The sequence below is a fragment of the Mesocricetus auratus genome, unplaced genomic scaffold (genome assembly GCF_017639785.1).
Source record: "Mesocricetus auratus isolate SY011 unplaced genomic scaffold, BCM_Maur_2.0 Super-Scaffold_2245, whole genome shotgun sequence".
NCBI lineage: Eukaryota > Metazoa > Chordata > Mammalia > Rodentia > Cricetidae > Mesocricetus > Mesocricetus auratus.
Genome location: NW_024429180.1, coordinates 19,486,261 through 19,504,708, shown reverse-complemented (window position 1 = coordinate 19,504,708; position 18,448 = coordinate 19,486,261). Strand labels below are relative to the sequence as shown.

Genomic DNA, 18,448 nt, shown 5'->3' with positions numbered 1-18,448 from the left:
AAACCATCACTGAAAAGCAGGCTGGGGAGGAAAGGGTCTGTTTGTCTCACACTTCCACACTGCTGCTCATCACCAAAGGAAGTCAGGACAAGAAATCAAACAGGGCAGGATTCCAGAGACAGGAGCTGATGCAGAGGCCATGGAGAGGAGCTGCTGGTTACTGGCTTGCTTCACAGGACTTGCTTAGAGAACCCAGGGCCAGCAGCCCATGGATGTCACCACCCACAGTGCGCTGGACCCTCCCCCAGTGATCACTACTTGAGAAACTGCCTTACAGCTGGATCTCATGGAGGCATCTCCTCAACTGAGGCTCCTTCCCCTCTAATGTCAAGTCCACACACAAAACATCACCATTAACTCCGTCCTTTCTTATTCATCGTCATGATATCATATTAAAAATATAAATCACTTTGAAAGTTCCACAGTCTTTACAAATTCAAACACATTGAAATTCCAGTCTCTTTAAAATAGCCAATTTCTTAAAATCTTAAGTCTTTAAAAATTCAGTCTCTCAACTATGGGCTCCAGTAAAATACTTTACTTCATGAGGGAAAAACCAGGGCACAGTCACACAAATCAAAGCAAAACCAAATTTCAACCTGTGGTGATGCTGTTTATACTCTAACAAATAAAGCTTGCCTGAAGACCAGAGAAGCCCTGTGCTGATGCTGTTTGTACTCTAACAAATAAAGCTTGCCTGAAGACCAGAGAAGCCCTGTGCTGATGCTGTTTGTACTCTAACAAATAAAGCTTGCCTGAAGACCAGAGAAGCCCTGTGCTGATGCTGTTTGTACTCTAACAAATAAAGCTTTCGTGAAGACCAGAGAAGCGCAGCAGCCAGCCACCAGAGCTCTTCCCTCTATAAAATCCTCAGCCTGAAAAGACAGAGAGCTCCTCTCTCCTCCCACCTATGTTCCTCTCTCTTCCTAGCCATCTTACTTCCTGTCTGTCTGTATAGACCTCCTGAACTCTATGGTTAGCTAGTGGCTAGCTCCTCCCTCAGATCTTCAGGCAAGCTTTATTTGCTAGAGTACAAACAGATATCTGACACTGGGCTTTTATTTAATACCTATTAGAACTCCTGTCATCCAACCATCCAGTGTCTGGGATCCACTCACGATCTTCTCCACAGGGCTTGGATCACTTCTCTGCCACTGCCCCTACAACACACACAGCTGTCTTCTTGGCTCTGACTGCAATGTCTCCTCCCATGATGGCTCCTTCCCATTGCTGCTGCCCCTGGTGGTTATCCCATGGTACTGGCGTCTCCAAAACACTGGGGTCTTCTGCTGCAACTGGGCAGTAGCCTCCTTCACCAATAGCCTCTCCTCATGGTGCCAAGCCTCAACTTCTCTGCATGACTCTTCCAGTTCTAGGCCTTCAACTGCCACCGAGGCTGCACCTTCACTAGTGGCCTCTCCTGGCCTCTCACAGTGACAAGTGTCACCTATTCTCCGTGACCCCTCATGCCTTCAAACCAGTACCACCTGGGTGACTCTTACACATTACCAAGTCCCACTGCCAGCATGAGGTTCTACCTTGGCCACCTCTGGAACACAGCATCTCTGTGCTCTTAGGAAACACTTCCCAGAAGATTTCACCTCAGTGATGCTGGTCTCTTCTTAGTCACCGCAAATTTCTTAGCTTCAGCTACCCAGGATCAACTGTCCCAGTAATATAAGGGTTTCACTTTAGTAGTTCTGGTGTCTTGTTAATCACAGCTGATTCTTCAGCCCCAGCTAACCAGAACCACAGAATCTTAATTCAAAATAACAAATGACCTGAGTCTTCAAGCTTCCCCCTAACCTTCACAAGTCCAAGCTCCATCCTCTGCACTGTTCTCAACATTATCTCCCAAGTCCCATAGAACACAAGGAGCTCCTACACTCAATGGCTCCTCTATCCAGCCCACAGTCCTTCCACAATTCTCTGAAGTCAGGTCTGTCACAGCAATACCACACTCCTGGTACCAATTTGTCTTGGTTAGGGGGTTTCTATTTTTTTGTGATGATACACCATGACCAAAAGGCAAGTTGGGAGGAAAGGGTTTATCTGGCTCACACTTTCACATTGCTCCTCATCACTGAAGGAAGACACAACAGGAACTCTGCCTCTGGAATCTAGAGGCAGAAACTAATGCGGAGGCCATGGAGGAGTGCTGCCTACTGGCTTTCTCCACAGGGCTCACTCAGCCTGCCTTCTTAGAAGAGAACCCAGGGCCAGCAGCCCATGGATGGCATCACCCACAATGGGTGCGGCCCTCCCCGGGTGACCACTACTTGAGAAAAAGCCACAGCTGGATCTCATGGAGGCATTTCTTCAACTGAGGCTCCTTCCTCTCTAATGACTCTAGCATGTGTCAAGTTGACACAAAACCAGCCAGTACAACTGGTATCAGTAGAATTGTTCTCTTCCATACCACCGTTTGTTCTACCTTAGAAAAGTGACAACACTTTTATCAAACACCATTCGGAAAGGACTGGGTTTCTCTGAAGCCCACACTATGATGCTGTTCAAAGAGAACAGGCGTGTATAGTAGTTTTATTTAATTTAAAGTTTCTGTCTGGGGAGAGACATGGAATACAAAGGCACTTTTCTGGATGTACTTCTGATTAATCCACTTCATGGCTGAGAGCACAGGCTCTGAAGTCAGCGGGCCCTGAGTTCTAGTCCCGTCTTCCCACGCTAGGACACAGTTTCTCAGGTCACTGAGCTGTGGTTTTCTAACCTGTAAAACGAAGATAAGATAACGTCTAACTTTAGGAAAACATCACTGTAATTTGACATCAAACCATCTGGTATATTTTCTCCCAACTTAAATATAAGGAATAAATTAAATAATGGATACTACATTGCCTGGAGTATATGTGCTAAAAAAAATCTCTCTCCCACTCCACCTACACTTCTTGAACATTTTTAAGCATATGGCACAGATAACTGAGCCTCCGTTTGTTACCATAGAATGTTATTCTAACCAACTTATGAAAGAAAAATGGTAACTTTGAGAATATCCAATGTGTTTCTCAATTACTAAAACAATATAGATGGCAATAATCAATTATTAGCTCTTGGATCTATTTTTAAAAGAGGACATGAGGTTGGGATCCTGAAGTAAACTGGAGTAGGGAAGGGAGGAGTAGATATGGTAAAGAAACATTGTATAATGTATGACATTTTAAAAGATTAAATATCAGTTTAAAATGTACTAAATTTTTGTATAATTATTGTGACGAAATATACCTCACTCAAACTAAACCAAACTGTTGCGGTGGCATACACCTTTAATCCCTCAGAGGCAGAGGCAGGTGGGTCTCTAAGTTCAAGACCATCTTGGTCTACATGGTTATTTCCAGCCACACCCAGACAAAACCACAACCCAAACAAAACAAAACCCATTTAAAAGAGTAGAAATGGATTTTTCAAAATATATTGTTTTGTGGCTCATACACTGTCTAATTTCAAAGAGATAGCTTATAAAACTTCTTGACGTGTTTTTGGGAATCACTGAGCTGGGATTTGTTTGTCAGATGGTAAATACTTTGCCAGGAAACAACAGTAACTGAACTGCATGTTCTTCCCACCTTCTCTGAACCCGTTCAGAGCCTGGCCAGTATGATGTCATCATTGGTGTGTGTGTGTGTGTGTGTGTGTGTGTGTGTGTGTGTGTGTGTGTGTGTGTGTGTTGACTGGCAGGTGAAACTAGTGTCTCCTTGATTCCTGAGTTGTTCATGTTCCTCAGAAGGCTGAGTTTTGCTGTCCCCTGATTGTGAGCATCTGAACTTTCTTGTCTCTTTCACTTTTCTCTTGTCTATTGGCCCTTGAAGATGAAATCTCTGATTTCTTAGGAGATGGAATTAGGAAACTGATTTTTAGCCCCTGGATTTTAAAATGTGTGAGTGCATTTCAGGTTGTTTGCCAGGGAAGTGAACCATATTTCCTGATAGTCTGATTCAACCATGGATCAAGCTCACCCCAAGTGCCCAAAGGATTTATACTCAGACAGCTTATTAGTAGGGACATATTCCAGGATTATGGAGTTAGCAAATTGTCTTGGTACCCAAATATGAGTGAAAGCTGCTCTTAAAGGTCAGTGTGTCTGGATTAATGGTGATTAACCACACATAATGTATGTACCTTACCTAGTCATGGTTTAGCGGCGGACTGTAACAAATATCTTGGGATGTGTAAAAGATTTTTGCTTAAAGTATCAAGAATATCTAAAGCTTTTATATTGTTGAAAGCCAACAAATGTATATGGTATATGCCCGTGGTACAGTTTTCATCGCTACATTTAAAATATGGTAGATTTTTTGAAAATAATTGTACCCTAATTTGTATTAATTGGTTAATTAATTAATAGTACTGGGGATGCAACTCAGGTACTAATCTGTGCTAGGCCAACTGTCACACTATCAGCTCCTGGAATGAAAAATTTAAACTATAGAACCTCAATTTTCTAATTAATAGCATATGATTGTTTCCCTCTGCTCCTATGCTATTTAAAACACTGTATAGTGGAAATAGTCTCATTTTGATGTAGGCTCTTCTTTACATCAGATTTGTGATGTTCCAAGAGACCTAGTTTTGAGTTGTTTGAATGTCTTGCTTTTAACATGTACTGTGCCCCCCCACACACCTGTGTTGAATATATTAAGTGTCTGCTGCATGGAGCTAGGGCCTATGATAGGAATGGGAATATATAAGTCATACTATTAAAAATAGGCCTCATGTAGGTCTGGGGGTGAAGGTCATTAGACTGCTCGTAGCACTTGTGAAGCCTTGGCTTATTCTCAACTCTGGCTGTTAGGGGAAGCCTCAAGGTGAACGTGTAGTCTTCCTGCCAGCCACTTGGGTCCCGCTGCTGTCTCAGCCCCCAAATAACACACAAGACACTATTAATTATGAAGCTGCTGGCCGTTGCTTTGATTTCTTATCGACTAACTCTGACTTAATTATTAACCCATAATTGCTAATCTAAGTATTTTCACATGGTCTTCTCTTACTGGAGAAAGGGTCCGGACCTCTTACTCCTCTGGCATCCTACATCGTGACTGATTGTGCCTCTGTTTCCCAGAATCCTCCTTGACTCCTAGTCCCACCTTCTTGCTCTCCTATTGGGCAACAGTGCTTTATTCATTAACCAGTAAGAGAGACATGGGGAGTTAACAAAGTCCGTCCATCATACTTATGTAATGTGACTTTTTATGCTTGCTTGATTTTCTGTCTGTTCCCTAGAGTACAGCAAAGAGCAAAAAGTTCCTTGGCAGAGGTGCAGTTGATGGATATAAGCAATGAAGATGGTGTTGTGTGTAAGGGAAGAGTTTCAGTGCACTATGAGTCAAGTATATCACAAGTTTCTGATTTAGCTTGAGAAAAGAAAAGACCATGAGACCCTATGTCCTGATATGTACACTCCAGTGGATTAGACTATATTTTTTATTTTATTATTTTTTACATACTAAACCCAGGTCCCCCTCCCTCCCCTCCTCCCACTCCCTCCACCTCTCCCCCCCCCCCATCCCAGCCACCCTTTTGCTTCTCAGAGAGGGTAAGGCCTCTCATGGGAGTCAACAAAGTCTGTCCCATCACCACGTTGAGGCAGGACCAAGGCTCTCCCTGCTGTATCTGTGCTGAGCAAGGAAACTCCTTAGGAAATGGGTTCCAAAAAGCCAGTTCATACTCTAGGGATAGGCCCTGGTCCCACTGCCAGTGGCCTACACACTGCCCAAACCACCCACTGGCACCTGCATTCAGGGGGCCTACTTCAGTCCTATGCAAGCTCCCCCGGCTGTCAGTACAGAGTCAGTGAGCTCTCACTAGCTCGGGTCAGCTGTTCCGGTGGGTTTTCCTATCCTGGTCTTGACCACTTTGCTTGTATTATTGCTCTTCCCTCTCTACAACTGGACTCCGGGAGCTCAGCCCAGTGGTTAGTTGTGGGTCTCCGCATCTGCCTCCATCAGTTACTGGATGAAGGTTCTGTGATGGCGACTACAGTAGTCCTCAATTTGAATACAGGAGAAGGTCATGTCAGGCACCGTCTCCACTATTGCTTAGAGTTTTATCTGGGGTCCTCCTCGTGGATTCCTGGGCATTTTCCTAGTGCCAGGTTTCTTGATAATCCCATAAAGGCTCCCTCTATCAAGAATAATTTCTTGCCCTCCCTCTCTGTCCTTCCCCCAACTCAACCATCCTGCTTCCCCATGTTCCCTCCCCCACCCCCCTTCCTTCCTCCCTCCCCTTTTCCCTCCCACTCTCCCCACTCCCAATTTACTCAGGAGATCTTGTCGATTTCCCCTTCCTGGGTGGACTCATGTGTGTCTCATAGTATATTTAACAGAGATAATTCATAACATTTAAGCATTACCATGTTTATGATTTCAGCCATACTCTACTTTGAAGATATTTTTCTTTAATATTTAATTTCACTTTGGAGAAACAATTTAAATTCATGTTAATTTTTCTCTCTAGGATTGATAATGGAACAAAAGATAAGAAATGGTTTAAACCATAAGCTCAACGAGAATTGGAAACTGGTGGTCACATTCAATTTGGTGCCCCCAACATAATAAAGAGTGCTTGGCATTTAGCATATGCACCATAAATACTGTTCCTCTGTTCATCCCTTCCTTCCATGGAAACGAGAAATGTGTCCAAGGGGAGGGACCCTAGTGCCCAATGAGAGAGTGCTCCCCTGTCACTGGGATAGGCTGAATGGGGCATCGGGAGATAAGTCTTGTGGTGTCTGTTGAACCTGTGATCTGGAGGCCTAATCTGACCCGTGTTGAGAACTTTAGGCTTTGGGGTTGAGGTGAGGGAGATTGGAAGTAGGGCGGAGGCCGGTGTATCTCAGCATTCTGGAAGAGCACGGCAGGGTCCCTGGAGCCCAGTTAAGTGCGGAGTGCTGACAGTAGCGCTGTTGTGAACTGTGTGGTGGAGGCTGGATGAACATAGCACTGACAGCATCTGCAGTCTGGAGCACAGGGGCAAAGGGGTAGACGCGCTGAGGGGAAAGCACTGAAGCCCAGTTTAGGGCTTGGTCCGGTTTGGGCTCAGTGGTCAGATGTAACTGCTGTTTCCTGGGGTGACCTGAACTGCGTGGTAATGGGGGGGCAGAGGGGTAGTAAAGAACCAATTACCTTGAAGAGATTCCTGATTTAGCTTTCAAATGTGAGCCAGGCTGTTAGTCTGTAACTCTCTGCCACCTCCTGGTGGCAGAAGATGTACCCAGCAGGAAAGATGCACAAATAATCAGGCCAGTCAGTGTTTTAGTCTCTTCTGAGTATGTATGTACACAGCTTGCATACTGGGAGGGTTGACCCTTTGGAGGTGGTCATCCTAAGACAGTTAAAATTGGAATGGGGAGGATTTTATTGATTTATTCCATTTTGACCTGTTAGCAAAAGATTTAGTAAGTTTTGGTTTTGAGTCTCCTTTTTTAAATTAGCAGGAACCTTTGTTTTTAGTGTTTTCGTTTCTAAATGACTCCAGGATCCTTTTCTAACCTTATTTAATGCAGTGTTGGCCACTTACTAAGTAGTAGCCAACAGCAAATTGATTAGGACGGCTTTTCTTTTTTATTATAGAATGTGTGTGTTTCTCTTGTCGACATTTCTGTTGGAATTTTCTGGAGCATATAGCGCCCATGCATGCAAGAGGCTAGTTCTCCCTTAGTCTGTTTGCTATTTTCTGCATGTCACTCATCAACGTGGCATTTTGATTTACTTTTGAAAGCAAATGTTCTGATTGGTGTGGCGTTTATTTGTGGCTTTTCACTCAAGGAAAACCCTTTCTTTTAGATAAGCTCCGAAGAAGTATGCCTAACCTAGCCCGGACGCCGAGCACTGCCGCCGTTAGCAGCAACCTCAGCTCTCCCGTGACCGTGAGGAGCAGTCAGAGTTTCGACTCCAGCTTGCACGGAGCTGGGAGCACGGTTTCAAGGGTGCCGTCCTGCAGTAAGTGTGAGACAGTGGTGCCTCTGATTAGTCATAACGCCAGTAGGAAAGTTACTTATTTTCCATCATTTTTTTCCTTTTGTTCCTAAGCACACCAGAGGAACACATTACTGTCTTGTAATGCAGTTTTCACTATAATCGAATAGTGTTCCCTTCAGTGCCCATGTTACCAACTGCTCCTACTAATAAATCATAGGGGCCCTTCACACCCAAGGATAGCAGGCAGGCTAAATAATCGATAGTTTGCCCATTATACAAACCTCTTCCCCCTGCAGGTTACCACCTTTCTTCCTGTTTGTCTGTTTTTCTGTGGAGAGGCACACTGGTTTGGTCCAGCTGGTCATGTTTTTCGCCATTCCAAGCATTTCCTTCTCTCTGAAGATGAAGATATGTGTTAGTGTGTGTAAGGTTCTTCGAATCTCCGTTCCAGTGCACCACATAGTCGCTGCGCTCACTCGCTATCCGTCTTCCCATCAATGAGCTGTGTAACGTTAACCCTGCTGTGTGCGTTCAGCTCCCGTGGGATGAGCTGGTTCCGGGTATTCATCCCTACATAGGAGGGGCTGAGCCTTACACTGACACTAGGGGGAGACTGTAGGCCAGTATTCACTTACCCGGAAGAGATCCACGGAGTGCGCCCGCTCAATGTGCTGGCTAAGAGTAGTTTCCAGACTCTGCTGCTTGAAGCCCAGGTTTGCTACCAGTTCATTTCCCAACATGTGGTCGTCTTTTATTTCTCGATGTCCGAGTTCCTAACACCAAATTGACTGCATTTGTTCTGTGTAAGGAGCTGTGCTAGCTGGGTCTCAGACATTGTCTTGCTTAGTCTAGCAACAGCTCTGTGAGGTTGTTTCTGTTACCATTGCCATTTTGGTGATGAGAGACAGTTTCAAACAGGTGGAGCAGCAATTTGGCTGAGGGTGGTCAAGCCAGAAGTGCAGAGTCTGCTGGACTTATGCTATCTGATACTGTGATGCCCTGCTCCCATGGGCTGCTGTCCTCTTTTTCATATTTCTTCTGTTTTTCTTCGTAGTTTTAACTTATCCTTTGATAAGTCCTTATTGCTTTACTGGTGACCCTAATGCATGCTCCTGAATACTGTAGAAACAGGATGGGTAGATTTTTGGTTCAATCTCTTACTCAGTGTACAGGTTAAACTTCTGCAACCTGAAATCAAGAATAAAAATTCCAAGATCTGAAACTTTATCTGATACCTGTGGGAAATTCTATACTTCGAAACTGCTTCATATAAAAAGTATTTACAGTGTGGGATAGAATTATCATTAAGTTGTGTGCGTGTAAGTGAAGCTTGTGCTCAGACTTTGGGTCATCAGCAGTGTGTGAGCATTTCTGTTGCTGTTCCTGAGGGAGGTGATGTCAAAGGAAGAAAGATGGTTTGGTTCACATTTAAGCGGGGCTTTTTGGTCCATGACTGGTGGCTCTGTTGCTTTGGGGCCTGAGGCAAGGGAAACATTATGGAATCTGTAGAGGAGGTAGCTGCCCAGTTCCTGGTGACAAGGACACAGAAGATAAACAGGGAGAGGTCACACTCTTCAGTGATCTGTCCCATGACCCACCTCTTCCATCTACAAGTCCTAAAATTTCTGTCACCTTCAAAGGAGACCAAGCCTTCCACACCCGTGCGTCACCTTTCGTAATCGAACCAAAGCATTTTGCTCCTGGCCAGCTCTTGTCCATCTGGTAATGCACTAGGAACTGAATCTGTCTCCATGAATTCCCAGTGATCTTGACAGTTCCTGGAGTGCTCAATCACATCGGGAGAGCAGGGTCAGAAAAGGAGTAAATGGGCCAAAGCAAGGCCGAATCCCAGCAAGGTGGGCACCCGCTGCCACAGTGTCGATGTCATAATGTGAGCGCCAGGGCTCTGGGGGAGCCACACCCCTTTGGTTTTGCCACTCCCAGCCTGTATGGCTTCTCCCCGCACTAGCTCCTTTCATTCTGCATCTCTCCTCGGCAAATGTCCCATGTCTCTGTATCTGTAATTCCTGAAATCTCCACTGCAAGGCTTCTGACCCTCCCATACGCTGCTGCCCAGTCTGTCCCCTTCACTGTCCTCTGAGTGCTTCGACAGAGGCCCTCTGAACCTGTCACTCTTGCCTCCTACTTACCCACAAAACCAGCATCACATGAGTGAGTCCAGGGTCTCCTAGCCAGCTCAAGGAGTAGCTGAGCTCTTTTGGACCATGGCTGCAGTGGTCTGATTCTCTTAGAAGATTCTCCAATCCCATCTGCACCACCAAGAACACAGTCTTTCTGTCTTCATGTCCAGTTGGCCTTCACTAAGTGCAAAGTTGTTTTTGTTTTGTTTTGTTTTTGACCTGCTTCTCTAAACACCTTCCAAATTCACAAACTCCTCCTGCAAACCAATAGCAAAGGCTTAGGGACCACAAAGTCCCAGGGGCAGAGCAGTCACCCTGCTTTCCGTATTTTGTTAGATTTCTGACCACTGCTGCACATAGCCAACCATCTAAAGGGAGGACAAGTTCATTTGGGTTCAGTTTTGGGTGTGTCAGTCCATGACTGACTGGATGTGTTGCTCTGGGTGTGAGGTACAGCAGATGTCATCCTGATGAGAGCCGGTAGAGGAGGGAGTTGGTAGCCAAAAAAAAAAAAAAAAGTTGAACCGGGAAAGGCCTAGAGACAAGGTGTGTCTTTCTAGGATGTGACCAATGACCTGCTTCCTTCAGGTAGGCTCTACCGCCTAATATTTCCAGTACCTCTCAGAACAAGGCCACAGGCTACGAACTGAGGCTTGCACATGAACCTGCCTGTACGGGGCATTTTATGAGCAAACCACTAATACAAAAGATATGTCTATGTCTATGCAAACGTCCTTGAGTTTGAGGGGCTGGAGAGGTGGCTAAATGATAACTGGCTGTTCTTTCAGACCACCCAGGTTTGTTCCCAGCAACCACATCATACATAGCTCACAACCTTCTGTGACTCTAGTTTTAGGGGATCCGATGTTCTCTTTTGGACTCTCAGACACTAGGCTAACACGGACATGCATTCAGTCAAAACACCCATGTGATTGATAGATGACTGATAGGTAGTTGGACGGATAGATAATAGATGACAGGAAGATGATAGGTAGTTAGATAGATGATTGATAGATAGATAGATAGATAGATAGATAGATAGATAGATAGATAGAGAAATCTTTCTCAAATTTGAAAACAACCCAACTCTAATGGCTGTTTCCAAGCATTTCAGATAGAGAGTGCTCAACCTATGTTGTTATTTATTGTTAGTATATTTTACCAGATTGTGAGCTCTTCTGGACTTGGACCTCAGTTTATTTGGTTTTCTGTCCCCAGTACCTGACATGTTACCTGGACACAATGAGCTCGTAGTGACTGATGGCGAAATGAAGATGAGCTGATGAAGGAAGGCATGTGATACACAGAGCTGTAGCTGGGGGCTTAGCTTTAAACAGTTAAATCAGCGAAGTGTCTAGTCAAGGCATAGACAGTTTACCATTGATGTGAAACAGAGCACTGGTAGCTGTGTCATTTCTTAAGGCAGCAAGCTAATTATTTCATGACGAAATTTAGCTGAGAAAAAATATCAACTCTATGCTTGAGTTATGAAGATCAACGGTGTAAGTGTAGGGGGAGAGAGAATGTTTTGACAATAGCAGACATGGGACCGATTAGGAATTTTGTTGACTAAAACTCAGTGTGGGCAATAGGCATCTTTAAGTGTCATAAAAACTAATAAAACCCAAAATAGGATGAAGTGTACATGGCTTAGAATGTCTGGCTTTAAAAAACTCGAAAGCTGATGAGAATATGCTGGAAGGATACAAGAACCAATTATAAGAAATGGCCGATAGCCAGAGCTGAGGCCATTTGAACCACAGAATAAGTAATAATAATAATAATAAAATAATAATAATAGATTATAATGATAGCACCATTTAAGTATTTCTGGGTTCATGCTTAAATAAATAATGGATGGATGGGGATTTCATTATAGCAGGGTTCTATTTAGCATATGCAAAGAATTGAAGAGAACAGAGGAATCTTGCAGAGAAGGACAGAAGTACAAATAGGAGGCATTCCTGTGCACTCAAGGCAGTCACTGTACTGCTTTGAGTGAGAATGGCCCCGCGGGCTCATTGAATTCTTAGTCCTGCGGGAGTGGAACTGTTTGATAGGATTAGAAGGATTAGGAGAGGAGGCCTTGTTGGAGCTAGTGTGGGGGGGTGGGGGGATGACATTGCAAAGCCTGTTCTAGACCCGGTCTCACTCTCTGCTTGTGGATCAGCATGTAGTTCTCAGCTCCTGTTTCAGTGCCTGTGTGCAAGCCGCCATGCTCCTGCCGTGATGACGATGAACTAACCCTCGGAAACTGAAAGCCAGCCCCCAGTTAAATGCTTTCTTTTACAAGAGTAGCCTTGGTCATGGTGTCTCTTCACAGCAATGGAACAGTGACTAAGGCAGTCATATTTCAGGTTCAAGGCTTAGGATTCTGCGGAGGGCAGGGGAAACAGGTAGAGAAAATTGGAATGGCATGGAACAAGCAGGTGACTCGTTACATCACATCTGCACAGAGAGGTGACTGCTGGTACTCGGCCAGCTGCCCTCTTTCTCTGCAGTCCAGAACCCAGGCTACCCACATTTAGGACAGGTCTTCCTCCTTGATTAAACCTTCCCGGACAAACCTTCATTAACACACCAGACGTGTGTTTCCATCTGTCCAAGTCAACAGTGAAGAGTAGCTGTCACAGATGGCTTTAGGGCACAGTTGGCCTTGGTGCTTTGATTTTATATCCAGGGACTTCACTGAATTCACTTATTCTAACAGTGAAGGGACTCTGTATATACTCAACCTAGCAGTTCACATTGTCAGCAAAACATAACGAAGAATGTTCATAAAACACCAAAGGAAGCAAACCAGTCTTCCGTCATCAGGCAAACATTTATGACATCCCATACCATAGCATGTGGGACTCTCATGCGTATAATATAGGGTAAAGGAATTGAGACAAAAAGGAACATGGGTTGTGATGCCAATGTCTGGCTGGCCAGAGCATGATGACAGAAGAGGGAATGTTGTCTTTGGAGGTGTCTTCCCTGGGAGGTGGTGTGTGGCAGTCTATGAGGGGTCCGCGAGGCTGCTCAGCTTGAGATGGGCAGTGCATGAGCATGGTCCCTGTAGAAAGTCACCAGCACGTGTACTTAAGTGGATTGTAGTTAAGACTTCAGAGGAAACTGAGCCAGGTTCACACTTTGAACTGTGTTTTAACTGATTTTTCCCGTTTACAAACAATTAACTTAAAAAAAACTTTTGCATTAAAGTAAAACTGTGCCTCTTCATCCTTAGGACAAAGTACAAATATGTTTGCCTGTTTATTGCTGTTGACTATAAAATGATGCTCAGTGTTGACAAAAATCTAAGACTTGTTACTTAGTTTGCTTTCTTTACAGATTTTTGCCCCTGTTATCGAGGTCAAAATAGTGCTTTTTTAATTGAGTGGTTACTAAGGACTTTAGGTACTAAGGCTTTAAGTAGATGAATGAATTTAATTTTCAAATAAACCCTGAGATAATGTCATAATGAATGCTACTTCAGTAATATGTTTGTGCCTACAAACATCACTCCTGGCTTCCTCTATAGTTACAGATATTAAATTGTCCCCATGTTTTGTTTTCATGAGACTCTGCTCACATCAACTATCAAGCAATGCTAATGGGATCTGCAGAGATGGCTCAATTGTTGTGAGCACCTCCTGCTCTTCTAGAAGACTCTTCAGTTTTCTCCCTAGCATCCATATCAGGTGGCCTACAACCATTTGGTATACACACACACACACACACACACACACACACACACACACACACACACCTAAATAAATAAAATAAAAAATGAATCTTAAAAGAAATCCTGATACTTTCTAAGCAAACACAAATTTGTCTTGGAGCAATTCAGAATTTCTTAAAATTTCAAAGGGGAAAAACATAGTGCATAGAATTGTGATAGGAGGGAGAACTGTGGTTGGAATGTAAAATAAAAAGATTTTTAAAAATGAAAAAAAGAATTACCTTCTGAATATTCTGTTGACCACTGAGCAGCATAGAGTTGATCTGAGAAGGTCTTCTTATACCTCTTTTTTTTTTTGTGAGAATTTCGTGACAAAACTTGCAAGTAAATCTTGCAACTTAGAAAAATTGAGAAAGTTGAAAATAATGTGTACCTAATGCATAAAATAAAGATGGATGTATTCTATTTTTATTATTCAATACCATAAATATTTTCAAATCTGTTATAAACAGCTGAAGTCATAATTTGTATGCACCTTACAGATCATACACAGCCCCATATGCCAGGGAAATGCAAACAAACACAAAGACACTGTGTAAATCCTAATCATTTTAAGTATAACCTGATAGTGTTAATTGATAAGGCTTTGGGAACAGGGAGAAAAAATTCTGATGTAAGTTTAGGGAAGTCACACGTTATTTGCCCTCCATGTTATTCACGGGTCAACTGTATTTACACTTAGTGTTGCTGGCAGACAGAATGGGAGACCGTGGTCGGGGGATTTTTCCCTAATGTGCTTAGAACCTGTCCATCATTTACTTCTTCAGACAACATAGGCTCCTGAGTACAAAGCACATCTAATGGGAGGCAGTTGAGAGTTCTTCACACAGGTATCATTTTCTCCTGCAGTCCCATCACCAGGACAGATTCAACACAGAGTTCACAGTGTGGGGCATTTCCCGGTGCCTGTCCGGCAGCCTCTGAAAGCCACAGCCTACGTGAGTCCAACGGTTCAAGGCAGCAGCAGCAGTAGCAGCAGCGGCAGCATGCCTTTATCCAATGGCCTGCAGCTCTATGGCAACACAGGAATCCCTACTCCCAACAAGGCTGCAGCTTCTGGGATCATGGGCCGCAGTGCCCTTCCAAGACCTTCATTGGCAATAAATGGGAGCAACCTGCCTCGGAGCAAAATTGCACAACCTGTCAGAAGGTAAGAACTTCAGTTACAGTTTACTTAGTTCAGATACCTTTGCTTGTACTAGGACATTCAAAATGTATTCAGGCCAGTCTCACTTTTCTTGGGCTGAGTTTAATCATAGGTCACAGTCCTTAATGGCTCACCCTGGGTTCCTCTTTCTCAATTAGGGGTCTCTGTGGTCAGACCCCGCCTTTCTCTTATCTCATCCTTGTCCCTTGTCTTATCTATGGAACTTTTGGTCTGCGCCGAATTCCTTGTGTGGTTAGATTCCTCCTTCCTTCAGGTCTGTGTTTACCGTGGCATCTCTGTCTAAGATTTGAAACATCTTAACTTTACTCATCAAGAACTTGGCCAGTTTATATTGGTAAGTTCCAGGTGGCTCAGGTGAGCTCTTTTCTCAGCTTAAAAGTGTCACATTCCTTATAAGGGTACATCTTAGACAAGGGTAGCGATTGTAAGTCATCACTTATTTTCCTTGGTAAATGCAGAGACATGCCATGTTTATGACTGGACAGAATTGTATGACTTATATATGTTCATTATTGAGGACCCTCCATTTTTTCTTGAAAAGAAAATATATATCTTGAAGGAGGAAGATTGCTACTGTCAGAGTATGAGAGAGTCTGTTTTCTTCAAACCTGAGAAAACATTGGGGTTTTCAAAATTATTTTTTTCAATATTTTTCAAGTTCTTTGCTACTACGATAGAATAATCTTTATTTAAGGTGCCAAGAATTGGTACATAAGTTTATATACCTAATCAAGTTGCTTTATGTTTTTAACTATTTTACTGTTAAGGACTTTACCTTTTACTTTCTGTCTTAAAATAGTTTTGACATACTGAAAATTCACTTGTGTACGTGGGACATGTGTGGCGGTGTGCTCTGGCCTCAGGCTTCAGCAGATGGGCATTCACTATGAGAACCCAGAGGATGTAACTTGGCAACACCTGGGACAGTGCCACCAGCGTGTCCTTACTGGATGGGGGCTCTGATGAGAGGGAGTGATGTGGATCCCGGGTTACTGACAGCCCGTTTGCTGTCTCCACAGCTTCCTGCAGCCCCCGAAGCCCCTGTCTTCGCTCAGCACACTGAGGGACGGGAACTGGAGAGACGGTTGCTACTGATGCAGCGTATGGACCCTTGAAGAACGAGAACGGAGTGAAAATGAGGGTTGTGTTACCCAGCTGGCTGGGTAGCAGTGGATGCTGGGATATTCTTTCCCTTTCTCATTTTAACGTGTACTGCATTGTTTTCCAGTGGACCAATCACCAGAGACTAACGATTTCACTTCCTCTCTGCCAGAGATGCTGCAGCAATCTCAGACCCATGGTTGCAGTGTCGTTCCACTGAGATCTAGAAAGTTTTTGTATACCTGCTCTGTACCTGAATACTATTTGAGAGAACTGAGAAGTGTCAATAATGCTTTGCCATTGAGGTTTTTACAGTACCTTGTTCATTTTACTTACATGTTCTAAACATCTTTCCATTACATGTTCTGCATTTTAATACATTGCATAATTTACAGCTAGGTTCTATAACATGGTTTGAATTTTAATTTTTTATAGTTTACAGGAATTTTATTTTTTGTGCCTATTTCTTTTTATGCCTATGTGAACCACTCTGGAACAACTTAAATTTTGTGCCATAAAAATATTTTTGTGGTAAGGTACTATTTTTTTAGCTCTAGGGGATATATCAGCTAAGATACACCATACAATTTGAGACATAATTTTACGTTGAATGAGCACAATTTAACCTAAAGCATTGCAAGGAGATAGCCAGACGGCAGAGTTAATCAGTCTTGTCTTTTTCATTGTTAATTTATTGTCTTACATGAGTTTCATATTTATGATGGTATCACAAGCACATTGCACTTAAGACCTGCAATGTTTTGCTACTCAACCGCAATTGATTTTCAATCCTTTATTACAAAGGATGAAACTGTAATGTTTTATTAACAGTGCTTCTGGAAAACGAATGCATTTTAAAGCTAATAAATCTTTTTGATAGACCTTTTACAAAACCCATTTGCACTAATGAATGCTTTCTTACGGTCTGTGACTTACTATTTGTTACTGTGTGCACTGCTGTTTTGGAATGTTGAGAAATAAAGACTCTATTTCAGCAATATCAGGTCACGCATGACTGTGCAGCATCAAAAGTGAGACTTCCTGCTAATGTTCCATTGCAGGTGTAGCAGCAGTGGCTGTGGCTGTGCTCCTGGACACAGGCATCCGGAGACACTTAGAAAACCCACACCGCCAACGTTTCGTTGTCTTCTCCCTGAAAGGCTTCCAATAACAAGTACAAGGGTTGAGTTTTGTGACAAGATTTGGTCTCAGAAAGGCCACTTGAACTCAAGTGGCTTGCTGTCAGGACACATCTTATGAATGAACCATGGGGATCTGAATTAACCATTGGGTGTTGGATTTGAAGGCTTTCTCGGTATAAGTAAAATGGCAAATTGCTGTCTCTGTTCTCTGTGACGTCATCTGAAGGCAAGAGAAGGTTCAGGCAAGGTTTAAAGAAGGTATATAGTTACTCATTCACTTTCAATGTTCTTTTGTGCAGTACTACGTAGAGTTAAAAGGGCTTTTAAAAATAAGGGTCATCGAAAATGAAGAGTAGATACATGGAGATGGGTATAAAACCGGAAGTCGTAATTACCGGAAGCGTCTTCCGAGACAGCAGCCATGTTAAGTGATTTGTTTGCATAGGTTGAATTTTATACCTGACAGTCACCCACCGTTACTCTCACTGTAAAGATGAAGATCCTGAGTTCCAGAGAGGTGATAAAAAATGAAAAGGTCAAAGGTGGTTGGCCTTTGGGAGCCTTTGGCGCACGCCATGAAGCTGGTTTTTGTTCAGGTCCTTCAGGCATGGAAGTCTTCACTACGTGTTCTTTCCTGTGAACGCATGTAGTTAGCATACATACATGTGCATGTGCCGCACACATGCTATTTTTTAGTTAATATATTTTATCCTGAAGAAGTTAAAGGATTTAATTAACTCTCAGTTTGACTGTTTACACTTTTCTTTAAGTTCTAGCTCCTTTTGGGGATTAGAAGGGAAGGTTTCTTCATTTTGGATTTTATACTCTGGGTCTTAAAGAGAGAGTGTAAAACCTTAACCAAGTTGGCAAACCACAGTGTGTTCCCTCCTGAGCGCTATGGAGGGAAAGGAGCTGTGGTGAGGAAGGAGAGAACATAGGCATCCTGTAAACCACACCCAAAGGGGCAGCCGGACAGAGGTCGTTACCGGGCTGCACTGGACAGGAACCGAGCGAGTCAGTCCTAAAGACCCATGACTTTTTTAACCGGGAAATTGTACATATTTCACTGTAGGATGCACATAAGAACAGTAGAACCACAGGAAACAACTTAAAACACAGCAGTACTCAGTAGATAAGCGGGTGTAGTCATTAGACTGTGGTCCCCACGCCAGGTGAAGTGTCTTTGGGAGATTTGGAGACTGGAGATGGAGTCAGGAAGGTGACATGCCAGGCCACGT

At 43.5% G+C, this 18,448-nt stretch overlaps 1 protein-coding gene and 1 long non-coding RNA gene across 3 annotated transcripts in view; one reads left to right on the top strand and one right to left on the bottom strand.

Moving 5' to 3' along the window:
- Nucleotides 1–17,066, top strand: part of Slain1 (SLAIN motif family member 1) — a 50,367-nt gene extending 33,301 nt beyond the window's left edge. For both annotated transcript variants that reach the window (XM_040750076.1, XM_040750047.1), the window contains 3 exons: nucleotides 7,797–7,952; nucleotides 14,649–14,949; nucleotides 15,987–17,066. In XM_040750076.1, coding sequence (XP_040606010.1) covers nucleotides 7,797–7,952; nucleotides 14,649–14,949; nucleotides 15,987–16,062 — 533 coding nt within the window. In that variant the 3' untranslated portion in view covers nucleotides 16,063–17,066. The remainder of the gene's footprint in view (nucleotides 1–7,796; nucleotides 7,953–14,648; nucleotides 14,950–15,986) is intronic.
- On the bottom strand, nucleotides 2,530–9,747 carry LOC121141578. The gene is made up of 3 exons (XR_005878553.1): nucleotides 8,567–9,747; nucleotides 8,213–8,327; nucleotides 2,530–2,728 (listed from the first exon to the last, which is right to left on the bottom strand). It is a non-coding gene; the product is annotated as an uncharacterized LOC121141578 (long non-coding RNA).
- Nucleotides 17,067–18,448: the final 1,382 nt, after the last annotated feature.